Source organism: Aquarana catesbeiana, linkage group LG07 (assembly GCF_042186555.1).
Source record: "Aquarana catesbeiana isolate 2022-GZ linkage group LG07, ASM4218655v1, whole genome shotgun sequence".
Classification (NCBI taxonomy): domain Eukaryota; kingdom Metazoa; phylum Chordata; class Amphibia; order Anura; family Ranidae; genus Aquarana; species Aquarana catesbeiana.
In genome coordinates this window covers 219,727,542-219,744,690 of record NC_133330.1, presented here as the reverse complement: position 1 = coordinate 219,744,690, position 17,149 = coordinate 219,727,542, and the positions used below count along the sequence as shown (strand labels likewise).

The 17,149-nt window shown below is 39.4% G+C and overlaps 1 protein-coding gene across 1 annotated transcript in view; it reads right to left on the bottom strand.

Moving 5' to 3' along the window:
* Nucleotides 1-5,237: 5,237 nt before the first annotated feature.
* LOC141103452 (uncharacterized) overlaps nt 5,238-17,149 on the bottom strand; it is a 52,905-nt gene continuing 40,993 nt past the window's right edge. The window contains exons 12-15 of the mRNA XM_073593066.1: nt 13,385-13,432; nt 11,917-11,964; nt 8,287-8,310; nt 5,238-5,420 (exon numbers count right to left, since the gene is read on the bottom strand). Of these exons, the coding sequence (XP_073449167.1) occupies nt 8,287-8,310; nt 11,917-11,964; nt 13,385-13,432 (120 nt within the window). The 3' untranslated portion in view covers nt 5,238-5,420. The remainder of the gene's footprint in view (nt 5,421-8,286; nt 8,311-11,916; nt 11,965-13,384; nt 13,433-17,149) is intronic.

Genomic DNA, 17,149 nt, shown 5'->3' with positions numbered 1-17,149 from the left:
AAGCATAAGGCTGGAGATCTGAGATCAATCACAGCAATCTGTTTATTCAGGATTGTCAGGTCTGTGGCAGAGACCATATCGAACACAATAATCTGTTCACTCAAGATTGTTAGGTCTGTGGCAGAGACCGTATTCGAGCATTGCATCGGTTGGTGAGAGAGACCTATCCGATGGTTGCTAAATCCAGCTGTGGAAGTGCTGCTCGCTGAACATAGAAATGACCTTTAACCGAAATATTTAAGGTACCTGAATCCCTTTCACCCTTTACCCTGCTATTGCATATGTTTTTTTTCTTCAATAAAACTTGCAAAAAGGACTAAGTGTTTGAGCCAGTGTTTTCAATGGAATATCTATTTTGGGACCCCCTACAACGAACACTGTGAAGATGGTAACGCTAAGCCCAAATTTATCCAGCAGCTCCTTCGGGGGTTAAGTGCTACATAAGTTACATTTGTGTACAACTATATTGGATAAGAACATGTGGGAGATTGGAGGTTATATATTATTATATTGATATGAACTTTATTTATTTTTTTTTTCATGTAAATTCAATAAGTTATCACTTTTATGGTTGTGTGGTTAATTGATTATGAGTTTTGATGTTTTCGGGGGTTTCACATTGGAGTGAATTGAGCGGCTCTTTCAGGGCACTTTGCAGGCGCTATTTTTAGCACTTTAGCGCCTGCAAAGCGCCTCAGTGTGACAGTAGCCTTATAGTGTTTTAGGGTTTTTTATTTGCAGCTGTGAGACTGTTGCCAGACTGTCTGGGGTGAGTATTCCCTGACTAATTAAGACTTGTCTAGGTGCCTAGCTGTTAGCTTACTGGTTAATAATTAGTTAGCTGTTAATTGGATTGCTGTTTGAAGTTTGCACTGTCATGTTTTTACTGGTTTTACATTTTACCTTTATCTATGCTAATATCCCCAAGAGGGGAATGTCCTCCTGGGGGGTATAAGTTTTAATAAAAAATTATTCCTTTGGTTATTACCTCAACATCCTGTCTGTGTATGATGCATGGGGTAAAGGGCTGCTATTATCTATCGGTCTGCTGGAAGGGTTTTGAGGGCCGTAGGCACTGTTTGGTGGATGCACCCGGGGGGGTGCCAGGTGGTCCGTCACAGAATCCCCATGTCTCTATTTAAAAAGCATATTTATTAAGAACTATTTATAAGCCCTAAAAGGAATGTTCTGTGTTTTAATATTTTCATAAAAATGTTTAAATGTTTGTCAGGTAAATACAAAATTTGGTGTTTAAAATATTTTAGATTTGCCTATGTCGTGGGTCCCCCGTCGTGCAGCAGCCTGCTATGGCTTTTAAAGGAGCCAACATACCAGTATGGCGATTTGCGGGAATGAGCCGACCTGCCACTGTAAAATGGCGGCCGGTCGGCAAGTGGTTAAAGATGTTAAGCTCTAGGCCAGGGGTATTGAATTAAAATTCACGGAGGTCCGATTAGTAATTTTCTTCAAGCAAAGGTCCGAATCGCATTTTTGTGAGATGACTCAGATTCTTTACATCACAGCCCAGATGTGCAAGCATGACAATCCATTGCTGGGAAAAGGTCCTGGCACCTTTTTAAAAATGCAGCCGCATGTAAACTGCATGGTGCGTTTTTACCATGCAATTTCCATGTGTGGGAAACAACACCTTGTATTTCAGTATGTTTAAGAGTCAATGGTACCATTGCCCCTTTCACATCCGCCCCCCCCTCCACAGCACTTTCTACCTTTACATCACCCCCTTCCCCCATATACACACAGCACTACCCCCTTCATATATCATCCCCACAGCACTGCCCCTTTCGCTTCCCCCCGCACAGCACTGTTCCCCTTTACATCACCACCCCACGCATATCACCCCCTCCCGCCATATACACACACACAGCACTGTCCCCTTCACATATCACCCCCAAAACACTGCCCCTTTCACATTACCTGCCCCCCCCACACACACACACATAAAGCACTGTCTCCCTTCACATGTTGCCCCGATAGCACTGCCCCCTTCATATATCACCCCCAAAGCACTGCCCCTTCACATCCCCCCACAGTATTGCTCCCCTTTACATGCCCCCACCCACACACAAAGCATTGCCCCCCTGTACCTCCGCTCCCCATCCTTTACAGTTCCATCTTTCCTCCCTTTACTCTCCTACCTTTGACAGAGCGGAGAGCAGGAGGCAGGACAATCCTAAACTGAAGGTGGAGGCACAGCAGCACTGGATGGGGCGCCCAAGCTGCCGGGTTAACTTTTCATATTAGCAAGCTGGTGATTGGCTGCTAGGAGCGCCTCCTTCCTAGCAGCCAATCACCTTCTGGTTAACGTGAAAAGTTAATTCAGATGTTGGTCCCGCCCCCAAGCCAGAATTGTCCCACCTCGTGCGGTTTGCTCTTCTAATGACAGCAGCAGAGGCTGGGGACAAAAGCGGCAGCTAAATGGTGTGATCGTGGCAGTCCAGATAGAGCAGTAGCTCGGACGCGGGCCGCCATTTAGTGATGCCCACTCTAGGCTTTTTTTTTGTGTTTCCCAGGCTAACCCTAACTGCATTACTCAACCTGTGGTTTAAAGTGTTTAATAAGCTCAAATTATTAACACACAGCGAAATGAGTCAGCTAAATGATGAATTCCTTTTCCTTCCATCTTCTCTGTCTGCTCTGTACAGCACTGTGTGGTCTTTAAATGAGAGACAGTCTGGCAGCAGCTTCTGATGTGCCCTCTGTTTAGAAATTCCACAACGCTTTATGTCATGGCTACATTCTATATTAATTACTAGAAAACGCTTATTAAACATGTAAAGTTAAAATATATAAACATCCAAAAAACCCTAATAACAAGCTATATGCAGCACAGTGATAATGCCACAGCTACTTTTACATAGTAATATCTGAGTTTGCAGAGGCATTTGGGGCACACAAAGTGGATTTATATTCTTCGTGGCTGTTTTGGGGATATGTTTACTTGACAGTTTTTGTGCATGGAGTTCACTTAAATAGTAAGTCCACCTTTTACAGAAAATCTCCAAGGTGACCCTACACTGGACCCCCTCCCCATACCCCTGGTTCCGCTGTACCAGACTGCTGCGATTTCCCCTCCCCGCTGTCAGACATAGAAAAGCCACTTCACCGGTCTGGGGTTTTGAAATCCTGGTGGCTTTCTCTCCTCTTGTTGCAGTGCTGACAGCATGGGCTAGACAGCTTCTGATTGGGCAGTGGCGTCCATGTGACAGTGCTGGCCAATTAGGCAGTACGGACTGCAGGGATTCTAAGCGATACGGACACGTGGTAGAGCCGCAGGGGTTTCAAATCCTCGGCTTTTCCTTGTCTGACAGCAGAGGATCGCATCAGTCTGGTGCAGCGTGACCGGGGGGAGGTTTAGGGGCAATTATTGGGGTCCAGTGTAAGGTCACCTTACAGATTTTCTGTAAAAGTGAATTTACACTTTAAAGATCACTTTTACTAGAAAGAAATTTAAAAAAAGAAAATATCACTTTTATACTTTTTTTCAATTTTTAACGGCTTTCCGACCAGCCGCCACAGTTCTACTTTGGCAACATGGCTCGGCTGCGCGAAACGCCGTGATGTTACGTCGCTTCTATTTGTGGCCACTAGGGGTGCGTGCCCGCCCCCGGAGCTGATGTGAGTGCCCGGCTCCCGTGACACGGCGAGAACCGGGATCTCTGTGTGTAAACACAGAGATCCCGGTTCTCTGAGGGGAGAGGAGACTGATCGTGTGTTCATACAAAGTATGAACACCGATCTATCTCCTCCCTTAGCTAGTCCTATCCCCCTTTTCAGTTAGAACACACACTAGGGAACACAGTTAACCCCTTAATCACCCCCTAGTGTTAACCCCTCCACTACCAGTGACATTTTTACAGTAATCAATGCATTTTTATAGCACTGATCGCTGTATAAATGCCAATGGTCCCAAAAATGTGTCAAAATTGTCCGATGCGTCCGCCATAATGTCGCAGTCACGATAAAAATCGCAAGTCGCCACCATTACTAGTAAAAAAAAATAAATAATAATAAAAATGCTATAAATCTATCCCCTATTTTGTAGACGCAATAACTTTTGCGCAAACCAATCAATATACACTTATTGAGATTTTTATTACCAAAAATATGTAGAAGAATACATATCGGCCTAAACTGAGAAAAAATTTGCTTTTTAAAAAAAAAAAAATGAGGATATTTATTATAGCAAAAAGTACAAAATAGTGTTTTTTTTTTCAAAATTGTCGCTCTTTTTTTGTTTATAGCGCAAAAGATAAAAACCGCAGAGGTGATCAATTACCACCAAAAGAAAGCTCTATTTGTGGGAAGAAAAAGGACGTCAATTTTGTTTGGGTACAGCGTCGCACGGCCGCGCAATTGTCAGTTAAAGCGACGCAGTGTCATATAACAAAAAATGCTCTGGTCATTCAGCAGCCAAATCTTCCGGGGCTGAAGTGATTAATGAAAGTAGTTGCATAGCTAAGATGTTTACCTGGGCTGTTTTATACCATATGCTGGAGACTCCTCTGTAACTTTCTAGTTGTTAATTGTAATTTAATGCCCTGACACAATACTTGGCAAGGATAATGGAGAATTTACAGGTGACATTTTCATGTAATAAGACATGTGGCTCTAAGTGGTTTATTTGTCAATGCTTTCACCCAAGAATCACGTGTGTTTCTAATACAATCCAATGTAAAAAGTGTATAAACTTTGGGTGAAAGTTGTCTGATAGCATATAGCAATTCTTCCCTGATGAATCGGCTTAGTCCGCGAAACTAGTTGGACTGTCACCTATGTTTTTAATTTACTATTGATTGATATTTTCTGTTGTGTTATGTATCAATAAACTTTTGTACTATTTTATACGATTGTTCATACATTTGAATTTATCCTCATAGTACTGTACTAAGATAGTCCATTTGCCCCCTATTCTTTTTGGTGAGACCTAACTGGGGACCAGACTTCCAACCCCTTTATTTCTAAAAAAAATGTGGATGATGGTGCAACCCTTTCTTGATCTTGTTAATTCATTAATATCAATTGTAGAGGCTATCCATAATTTTCCGTCTGATAGCATTGATGAATAGACCCCTAACTATAATATGTATAACTAATGCAGTAATAAATATAATATTACTAATAGGTCTGTGTTAATACTGGCTAACGTATGTTCTTTTACCCGAGATGTTCACATCACAAATGAAGAAAACTATGAGAAGAAATTAGTAACACATAGATTGATATGCAATGAATTTATTAATCAATTATTTGAAAAGCAGTAGAGACAACTTTCTAATATTAATTTAGAGAGACTTGATTTAGGAAAAAAAGGCAAATGAACAGAGAGAATTGATTGGATTTTCGGATTTGATTGCATCCATGTGAAGGATCTTCTTTCCATGTCACAAAGAGTGGAGCTCCTGTAAAAGAATAATGTGATATCAGTATTGTACATATTAAATCATATTTTATTATAAGTCTTTTATTTGGGGTATGTTCTTCAAATGTTAGAGGAGTTGTGATAAACTAAATACAATAATCAGATTTGTAATTGGGGGTCATTTATACCAGGTGCTAATGGGGGGACATACAGGAGTCCTGGCAGAGTTGGAAGTAGTTTCTATTGACTTTTAAGGCTGGGTTCACATTAGAGCGCTGTGCGACATTGCATTTAATTCACACCGCACTGCTATGTAAATCACATGCGATGTCTGTGCGATGCAAATTCAGCCATACAGATTGTATGGCTGAATTTGCATGGCATTCAGACCAAAGTCGTGCAGGACCCTTTTTTTGGTCTGCACCAGAATCGGATCGCATGGGTGTACACATCCATGCGATTTGATTCACATCCGAATTGACAGTTCGCACTGCGATATGCGAACCTATCTGGGGGTGTCAACTTCGGGGGTGTTAACTTCGTATTGACACTCCCAGCGGTTCGCATATGGCAGTGTGAACTGCCTGCAAGTCGGGAGCGATGTGGGAACCCACAGTGAATTCGCAGGGCTTCCCGCATCACACCAATGTGAACTGAGCCTTAATCACAGCCAAATAGTACAAAGTGTTGAATTATGCACTTAGTGAAGCAAACACGGGATTGGCAGAGTGTTTGTCATCCCACTGCACCTCACACACTGCTGGCTGCCTAATGTATGACTCACTTCTCTCCATAGGGTGCAATGATTTGCAATATCATCCCCCATAGCCTGGATACATACTAGTCTATACTCTAATACTGCAGAATTAATAGTGGGTAGGTAAGGCCCCTCTGCCAGCTTGTGATTGGTTGTTATCAGCCAGAAGCGGGGAGCAGGAGCACAAAACCTCCAGCTGTCATTTGAGCATCAGCAGAGTGGCCATTGTTTGGTACAGGGAGAGAAGAGTCAGGTACATGTGGGCTACACTGCATATGGGTAGATAACATTAGAGCTTGTCTATACAGACATTCAATTTTTTTGCTTTTGATCTGAATTTATGATTTATAAAACAAGTAAATTCTAAAATTTAAAAGATTATAAATGTCATTTAGTTATGAAAAAAAGGGTCTGAGACAAACATTGTTTTACTGGACCACAGCCATTCAGCTTTTAAATTTTTATTTTCTAGCTGGATAAAAAAAAAAAGAAAGATAGAAGCTGACTTGTTGCTATGGGCAAGGGCATCAGCTGAGATAGAACTTGTCTCAGACACTGTTTATCAATTCTCTCTCGCTGTCTTAGTTGCTCATTACTATTTCAAGAAAATCCAGGTACAAGCCCAGACCTTCCTTGAGTAATACATTTAATTCTATACACTAAAAGCTGGTGTTCTCGGGTGTTTGTTTTCTTCTGACAAATGTTGTAGCAGTTTGGGAGGATTTGGATTTTCAAGTGGGTTATAAGGAGCAGTGCTTACTTGGTTTAGTGAATTTAGCATATCCTTTAATATATAATCTGAACTGCTATTTTTCCCTTCTAAAAGTCAATTATGGATGCATTCAGAAGCTTCATAAAAGCAAGCTAATGGGAGGTATGAGGCAGGCCAGAAGAAACTTAAGTCTGGCCTCAAATGTAGACCATTTTTCCTGAATATTTTTGAAAGCGAACTTCATTTGAAGGATGGTGAAACTTAGAAACTTGGGGCCCTTGGTAGGTGCCCAGGTTGCACCCCTTACCACCAGCACTAATTTTCGTGATGCCTGATTTTATTCCTAAGTATGGAATAGACAACAAGATATTTGTAGAAATGTTATTAGGCCTCAAAAACTTTTCTTTGCTTACAGGTTGCACTTATTCTCTATTCTATCCAGATGGTTTTGATTTACTATAATGTGGAGGTCAACATCAAAAAATTCCTCAAAAAGGCAACTCTATTCTAACACATACTAAGGGCACCAACAGAGTAAGACTGGCCATAGATTATGCAATTTTCGATCTGCAACAATTGCTCCATTCCCCCATCAACACAGACTATATGCCTCCTGCAGAACTATTGTGTTCACAATGTATTGTGAAAACAATGATTATTGCTAGCGGCTATAGCCACTGGCAATAATCGTATGCTAAAGAATTTGTCATGCTGGTTGTAACTAAAGTTGATCAATGGATTGACTTGGCTACCTTCAGCCTGCCCATACATGGATCGAATCTTGACAGGTCCCTGCTGAACTGACTGAGATTCGATCTGTATAAAGCCAGCTTTAGTGTTTTGAGCCATAAGGTTCTAGCAAAGAATCTAAGGCTGGATTCACACTTATGCATTTTTAGTGCTTTTTGAATTTTGCAGATTTGTACTACAGTCCATGTACCATGGTTTCCTATGGAACACGTTCTGTAATGCAAATCTGCAAAATGCAAAAAGCACTAAAAAAGCATATATGTGAATCCAGCCTAATGGTCTGTATAAAATCTGTTGAAAAAAGTATTTGTGGCATTTTTGATGTGCTGATCTCCTCTACTTGTTAAACTACCTGTGTTAAAAGGCACAGATAGTGAACTCCGTTGCCCAGGCATTTATTGAAAAAACTTCATATTTGATGAACTGTTCACATATGTGTTTTTATTTCAATACTACTTTTAAATAGAATACTTGGATTTCTGTTCAATTCACTGTCCATCCAAATTTATGGCCATGGCATTGTAAAAAAAACATTTGTTTGATTTACTTAGTTATAAAATAGTAAAAACAGTCAATTATAAAAATACATTCATGTATCTTCAAGCAGTTAATAATTAAGTAAAATATTATTTGGATTTAAAAAACGAGGATCAATGGATATATTTCGCATCTCCAGATGGCACTTACCTAAGATTGGCTTTGCTCAGGCTTCTGGTTGAGGAAAAGAAAGCAAATCTATATTTAACTGCAGACAAAAAAATTGCAACCCAGCACTCTAAAAGTGCTAAAAACACTAAAAGCAGTGAAATGTCTAATATATAAATGTTGCAGCCAAATCTTCCACTGCCTGAGGATACCCGTGGTACATCCCAAAAAGACTAATGCGCGAAACACACATGAAGTGACAGGGAATAATAAATCAAACAGTGAGTTATTGAACATTGAAGAAACCATAGAACATCAATACTGATTATCATGTGTTGTGTCCAATTGTAACAATCTCAGTGAAGTCTGGATGGAACTTGACAGATCTGCTATAAATGTTCAAACGTGAAAAGACCAAGGTCACAGCTTGCGGATCATCCATATACTGTTTATTAGCAGAGAGTTTGCTTCAAAGATCCACTAGAGGAACATCTCACCGCACAAAAAGCACTCCATTCAGTAGTATAACCATAATTATATAAGATGTCTATCACCGTGCAGCAACTCAAACTTGCAGTAAATTAGAATCCCACATTTCTCCACACAAACAAACTTTTGATCAATTGCAAAAAACTTATGGTGCAGCGCTCCACAAGTATAAATCAGAAAAAAAAAAAACATATAAATAAATTAGTGTTAATAATAAGCAGTGAATAATGCATAAACTGCAAATAATTGTACCTGAATAAATTATAAATGCATCAATAACAAATAATTGTGCTCAATTAAAACAATGAGTGTACTGTATTGAATGTAAATAAAGCTCTATATTACAATGCTGTGTTAGAATTTTGTAGTCCTTTTTTGCAAATCACACCAAGAAAATGTGTGCAACATATATCAGTGCCACAATATACATCAATCAAAATGGTATGCTTATCACAGTCTCTTCTTGACCACAATTGTCACCTTGTTATCCTCCAAATATGTGCAAAGTTTGACACTTATCGTACCCTCTCTGGTAGACAGCTTCCCAGATTCTGAGGAAGTCCCTGTACATAACGCGTAAAGCAGGGTGCTGATTGTGAGGTCATTCCATGAGTGGGCATACTTATCCGAACAACCCGTCAGGAGGACAGGAGTGTTGTATATGTGAATGAGCCCCCTGAGGATGCCAGCTGCTTGGTATACATGCCTAGTCTGAGACTGCTACACTGTAAGCGCAATTGGATTTGTACAATAAATAGCATTTAAACAGAGAGCATTAAATCTTCCCTTTTTTTTATATGCTTCTATCGAGCATTGAGGAGATGGTGACATCGCAGAAGAGGATATTTGACCGGAAAGTTGTTTGCATTCCTTAACAAGGCAGCTCCATTGCTGGAGTGTGATGCTGTTCTGATCAGGCTTTTTTTGACCTCCTGTAGTTTAAGAGATCTACCAGATAGGGTAATCGTCTAACTTTGCACATATTTAGTGAAGGTGGAGGATAACAAGGGGGCTGTTATGGTCGAGAATAGACTGTGATATACATATTGTTCTGATTGATGTACAGTTGTGATTGATGAACATTATGGTTCTTTTTCTTGTGTGAAATATATAATACATACGTTTGCTTGGTGTGATATTCAACAAAGGACTAGAAATCCTAACACAACATTGTATATAGAGCTTTATTTACTTTGTATACACTCATTGATTTTCTTGAGTCTAACCATAAGGCTATGTGCACATCTAGTGTTTTGTAAACGCGCGTTTCTGAACACATTTTCTTGTTTTTGTGTGTTTTCACATGTTTTAGCGCTACACGCATAGAGCAGCCCATTAATTTTAATGGGCTGCCCTACATGCGATAAACACAGGCACTTTGATGTGTTTGTCACACATTTAAAGGCATACAAAATGAATGCCTGCTTGCCATGTCTGGGTTTCCATTAACAATGAATGGCACCACATATGGGACACACGCATTCTATGAACATGCATGTTCACTGAAAGCGTAGGTGTGAATGTAGCCTAAGTTATTTATTGAAACAAAGTATCCATTTATAACCCCAAAGCCAAAAAAGTTGGGATGCTGTGTAAAATCTACATAAAAACAGAATGCAATGATTTGCAAATTTTATAAACCCATAATAAACATTTATAAAGTGTTGTTAAAAGAAGAGGGGATGCTACACCATGGTAAACAGGGCCCTGTCCAAACTTTGTTAAGACGTGTTGCTGCCATCAATTTCAAAATTACCTTTTTTTTTTTTTTTTTTTTTTTTTTTTAATAAAGGCACATTTTCTCAGTTTAAACATTTGATATGTTTTCTATTTTCTACTGTGAATAAAATATGGGTTTATGAGATATGAAAAACATTGCATTGTGTTTTTATATAGATATTACAGTGTCCCAACTTGGAAATGTGGTTGTACATAAAATATGGAGACAGCTGCCTGGAAGCCAGCACCACGTCCCCAGCCCTTGGTGTGATCCTAGCTGTCATCTCCCATTGCACAGCACTCATGTACAGGCAGTTGGGAGGGGGCAGCACCGCTGAGAAGCAAGGAAGCTGCCTGTTGGCACATCTCCCTCTAGTGGCCATGGATCTCTAACACAAGCTCTCTGCCACTATATATGGAATGATCTGCAAGCTCTGAATCCGATCTTTTCATGTGTTTTCATGAAGAGATCTGTCAGGTTCCATCCAGATGTTGCTGCGACTGTTGCAAGTGAGCACAAGCAAAACACATTATAATCAGATGGTGTTCAGATTGCTGTTTCATGATTTCTTCATTGTTTGATAATTCACTGTTTAATTGAATATTCCCCATCACTGCATGTGTGTTTTGCACCTTAGTCTCTTTTTGTTTCGTGTTCTATATTTAACATACCAAAGACTTTAGTATTTTTTTTTTTTTACAGAGAACATAGCCTACCAGTCCAGACCCTCTGTTTGAAACATATCTGCAATGTATCAGGCCACCTAAGAAACCTAGTTCTTTTACTATATAATATGTGTCCGGGGAGGTGAGTGTTCCATTGGTTCTCTATCTGATTTCAACCCTGGATCTGCACTGTTTCTCCTTCTGTGCCACACTACTTCAAACCATTACACTACCCCTGATCCTGATTCTGATTCTGAAGCCGTTACTGGCCATTCTCTTTTTTTTTTTTTTTTTTTGCATGCCCTCCCCCAACAATGGTGTACTATACAATCTCTTCACAAAAATCTACATGTCTGACTATATGGTGCTTCCAAGAGAAAATGACATGGAAATTAATAAAACAATGGCAAAATCTGGCCTGCCTTAGGTAAAAAGCCATAAAAGTGAAGTGACTGCAGAAAGCAAATGGTATAAATTCCTAACTGACAGTACAAGATGAATAAATTCACCACCATGCAGATTCTTTATTTCGTTTGTATCATTATCATGAAACCTATGGCATCAAAGGCTGATAGGATATTTAGTAGCTCTATTTTGAAATATAACTAATGTTTCCTAAACTCCTGAAAGAATATTTAGTAAATAAATAAAGGAAACACTGTACTGTAGACTACTACTACTACTACAACAAAACAGTTTCAAGTATTTTATGCTTTTTCAAGATCTTACTGGTATTCATACCCACAAAAGAAAAATGCATATTTATTCAAATTAAACACAAAAAAATGTACTTCTTACCTTTGGACAAACGAAACTTTGCAATGCATCCTTAACCATATCATTTTTCTGTGAAAAATAAATATGCTATTAGGAAATATATATTATACATACATACTGTACATACATACACAAATAGATATACATATATTATATACACAAACAGTATATACTGCATTTGACAGACACCATAAAATCCAAGTTTACAAGAAGAATGTTAGCTATAGAGGCATGTCATCTGCATAAAATCTTCTTTATTTACCTTAAATCCATCCAGGTAGAGGCAACAATGAACAAACGTTGATGAGTTATGACTAAGGCCCACCCTAGCTGAAACACGTCAATGTTTGTGCATTGTTTCCCATATCTGGGTGGATTTAAAATAAATAAAGAAGATTTAATACAGATGACATGTCTTGTTGCCGACCTTCTTCTGGAAGATTGTTTGACAGTGCATGTGGCTGTGGTCTGAGCACAGTCAATTTCACAAGTTTGCAAGGCAATAGGGTGGCAGCATTACACATTAATTTTACAAATAAAGTCCAAGTCCAGATTTTATTGTTGTCTGTGACTCACTCCCCATCCCACTGTCAATGATTTCACCAGACAGGAAGTGAGGGAAAATCTACAACAGTGATACAGACAGCAATACAAAGCTTACAGGGGTACTTTCTTTCCCATACTCTACAAAAAAAACATTTTTTTGTTTTTGCTTGTGTTGCCATTGAAGATTGAATCACTGCCAGCAGAACACAAAGCAAGGGGGAAGCTTCTTCAACCCTTTCTAGTCGGCTGGAGCTGGCCCTTCAAAAGTTTGTAACACCGGTGGTGTTAGTAGTTTAGAGTGATAACTGGTAACTACAACAAACCGATCTGGGCAAAAAAAGGTGAAGCCATCACCTAATTTAACATAGAAATCTTCCCCCTATGGAAGTTTCAGTGCTGGGTGGGTAAACACAATGACTCTGAATGAGTGGCTTGTGTATAATATAGGTAGCTTGCTTATTTTTCAGCATTTTCTGGTATCAGGCAATGCATGGGAAGTGCTTGTCAATTTCTGCAGGCTGATTTTAGGAAACCTAGAGCTGGCTATACACTCGTAGAAGCTCATTTGAATTATTTTTCTTTTTTAGAGCGATCGTTTGATTTTCTAATCCTTAGTGGGGTCAAATTGATGTATATTGTCAACTGCAGTGATGAGAAAATTCAAAGAAACAGAATGGAAATTTTTTTTCACACAAACAATTTTGAAACCATGTTTGTGGATTTCGTTCAGTAAAGTCCATTTGTTCCAAAACCGAATGTTAAAAGCAAATTACATTTCAAACTACTTTAGAGCGACATTTGTCAAGCCATCAAATGTACTGGGATTTTCTGTCCAGATTTTTATACAAATTTTCATTCAAAAATCTTCTAGGTGTAGCTAGCTTTAGTTAAAAGCAGGAAAAAGAAAGATGCTATATAATATAATATTTTAGTAACAACGTACCATAATTTCGGCATTAATGAATGATACCGCTATACCAGCAATGTCACTCTGAAAAAAAACACATTTTTTTCACAATACTATTTGTAAATTCAAATTGCATTGTTTACATTTTTACATTACAGTATATTCCTCAAAAATGTTTTTTGCTTTTTTTTCCAAAGTTAAACCATCCCTCTCAGATATATATTACTAAGGTTTGCATGCCTGAGGACTTTGTGGGGAGAACTAATAAGTGGTCACATACAGCTATAAAAAATATAGAGATGAAAACTTTTTTCTTTTATGAAATTATGTGAATACAATTGTTTGTCTTCTGTTTTAGACAAATTTACCTTCTGATGAATACTTTAACAGTCTTTGAAAATAAAAGTTGTGATAAGCTGAGGCGGAGCTGACTTTTAATAATGAGGCACTTGTAGGCACAGGATCTGGAAAAATTGTATGGCCTGATTACTGAGCACCATTGGTGGATCCATATAGGGGCGGCTGGACCAAGCCTCCAGGCTCCTAAGAGTCCAATAACGACTCCATTGTTCGCAACTGTCTGTTAAATTGCGGAAAGTCAGTAAAAGCTGAAATCAAGGAAAACAAAAATGTATCCTTGCAGTGAACCTACCCTCTGCACTGCAAGGGTTAAATGCTTGTTTAGTCTAATTGTGCATGCATTATGTGTAATACTTACCTTATTCCTGGCTCAGTCAGGCTTCCTCCATCTATGCAGCTGCCTCCTCTGTGTACAATGCAGGGTTTATAGCTCTGCACTGTAAATGATGATGCTGAGGGACTGCTGGCAGCCCGCAGCTTTGAGTAGAAGAGAACGGTTCTGGAGCCTACCAGACTGAGGGATAGGGTAAGTAATTCACCCTTTCCTTGCGCCCCTAGACTAAACGAGTATTTAACCCTTCAGTGTGGGGACCCATACTGCAGGGGTAGATTTTGTCTTAGGGCCAATTCATACTAGGAACCGCGAATGAATGCACTGCATGTTCCTGTGCGATTCACATGGAGTTCACTGCAGTGCAATTTCAGCCCATTCATTTTGAATGGCTGACTCGTTATGCAATGAAAATAGTTTGTTTGGGTCAGCTTAACCCAAATGAACCATTAAAAGCAAAAATTAACCTGGATTTCCACTGGTAGTTCTTTTTTGTTCAGCCTGAAAAATAACTAACAGACTGTTATCCACGCCATACAGAGAAGATGGATGAATCTCCCACTGTGCCTATTGTGCCTGTTGTATTTTGACAATCTTTATCTACATGAGTATCTATGACCACAATTTATAAAGGAGGGGAAGGCTGCTGACTGATCTCTGCTTAAAATCCCTCATCCACCTAGGTGACTTTTTTTATTTCCTCTTATGGTGTACTGCTGGAGCTCAGTGTTTTTAGCCCCCCATTGGTTTTCTGCATTGATTCACAAAATGCCACAGGTCCTGAGTAAGGTGATCTATGAACAATTTACATAAAAACAAGTCCTTACCTTTTCTGTGGTACTGTAAGACACATCAGCTCTGTTTTGTGATTGCTATATATTTTTAAATTTTCATTTATATCTTAATAATTTTTTGTTCCCTATCACGTGATCACATGCCGGCTAGATAGATTTAATTGATAAAATAAGTTTTCCACCTGCAGTTTTCATTCATTGATATTGTATTCATCTGATATAATTACTGTATTAAAATTAAAATAGATTAAATTGTAAAAAAATATATATTTTTAAAAAATGTTTGTACATTGTCACCCTATGATAAAAAAACAGAACAGGTTTTTTATTATAACAGCATACCAAACACATGCATTATAAGACCCTAGAATCTAAATATAACATATTAAGTAGGCAAAAAATTCATATAGTTATTGTCAAGTTAACCAATGTATGTTAATGTTGCTAAATTTGGGCTGGGCATCTAGGTATAATTGACCCCTGGTCTTGGAAAGGTTAAAGTGAAGCTGTGGGGATTTGGAGCGCAAATTATAGTGCATGCAATTCTTCTTTAAGTTATTTAGTAGCTAGGAAGAACTAAATCTGTAACTACTATTATTGACTGTTTATGTTAAGAATACTATAACCACATAACTCCGAAGGACTAAACAGACAAATTATGAGACAGAATTGTTAGTTTCATAGTTTAAATCGAAACAACCCCCCCCGCTGTTTGAAAGTAGTACTGCATTTAATGTATATAAATCATGCCCATGACACTTCTTAAAGAAAACCCATCACAAGACCTAAATTTTAGCAGACCCTCTAGATCAGAGGGCTTCAACCCTTAGGCAGCTAACCAGTGCTGGTCCATGGCCTGCTGGGTGCCAGGCTGTATGGTGAGAGGTGGGCAGCAGGCGAGCAAACAAGCACAACCTATACTTCCACCCTCCAACCAACAGAGGGAGCTAGCTCCTCTTTTCCCTGCACCACTTTCTGTCTGGAAAAGTCATTTGCAGTGACCACAGTCGCCATCATAACACCGGGCACAGTCCCCGCCTACTGCACCTAGACCACCGCAGCTTAACAGATGCTCCCGCTCAGACTGCAAGAGTTCACATCATGTGTAATTATTCTCTGTCCAAGATTAACCCCCCCCCCCCCAGGTGACAAGCTGCACCCTCAATGATATTAGCTCACTAATTTATATTTCACTAATGATCTCTATGCTCCTATAAACTCATTACTGAATATAGAAACATTCACTGTAGGAATTAGCAAATACCTTATGTGTACTTAAGCTCCGTACAATATAAGCACTTTTCACTAATATAAAGAGACATATAGTCACTATTATAGGAATTGTGCCAGTTTCAGGGACACAGGAGTGGCATAGGAAAAGGGAGAGTGATCTTCATTCATGATAAGATTTTTACAGGAAACGTATGCTGGGAAGTGTTGGATTGAGCTGTGTGTTTTAATCTTGAGTGCTCTCTCTGTTGTGGATAGTTTTCCACCTTCCTCAGCTGCCCTCTTTGCCCTATAAAAATACTCTGTACTTTCAAGTATGTAACCCTTTCCCTTTCCTCCCATAATTCATTGCTTAATGCCTGAATGGCAAATCAGCAGGGGCTAGCACTGTCAAATAGAGGCACCAGGAAGGTCCTTAGCCCAGGTAAGTTCAAACACAGGCTGGCACTCATGGGTGCTAGGGTGTTAGGTGTACATTAGTTAGTTTGTCTGCTGCTAAATGGCTCTGTTCCAAGTATAGTATGGCAAAGGGAAGCTGTAATTAGGTGTTAGCTCCCCTTTTAGAGAAATACCTCCTTTTGTGCTGTAATGGGCAGGGTTAGTACCCATATAAATGCCAGTAAACGGAGCCCTAGTTGGACGGGGTATGGGAGTGAGATACCCCAGAGCTACTAAGATGTGGTTTCCTGCAGAATTTATCTAAAGGACCTTTGCAGGGCTGAAGTCCCAGGCAAGTTAGAAAAGACCACAGGAGACCTGGTTAGAATCCTTTTATGCGAGCAGTGGTGGAAGCCTGGGAATGAGTGTGCCATCTGGGAGCGTGCCCAGCTGAGCTATAGAAAGGACAAGGAGAGAGAGACGAAGGGATGGAAAAGAATGCTGTGGACTTAGTATACATAGGGAAGTGGTCCCAAATATGTGGTGCTCCCAAGGAGAGGAATGGAGGTGTAGCTGAAGATGGCATAAAGATATGTGCTTGTGTTCTGCCGTAAATGTTCACATCAAAGAATTCTCATAGTACGTCAAATGTGATGTCAGATGTCATGGAAATCTTCGTAAAGTTACAGTAAAGTGTGGAAAGTGCAT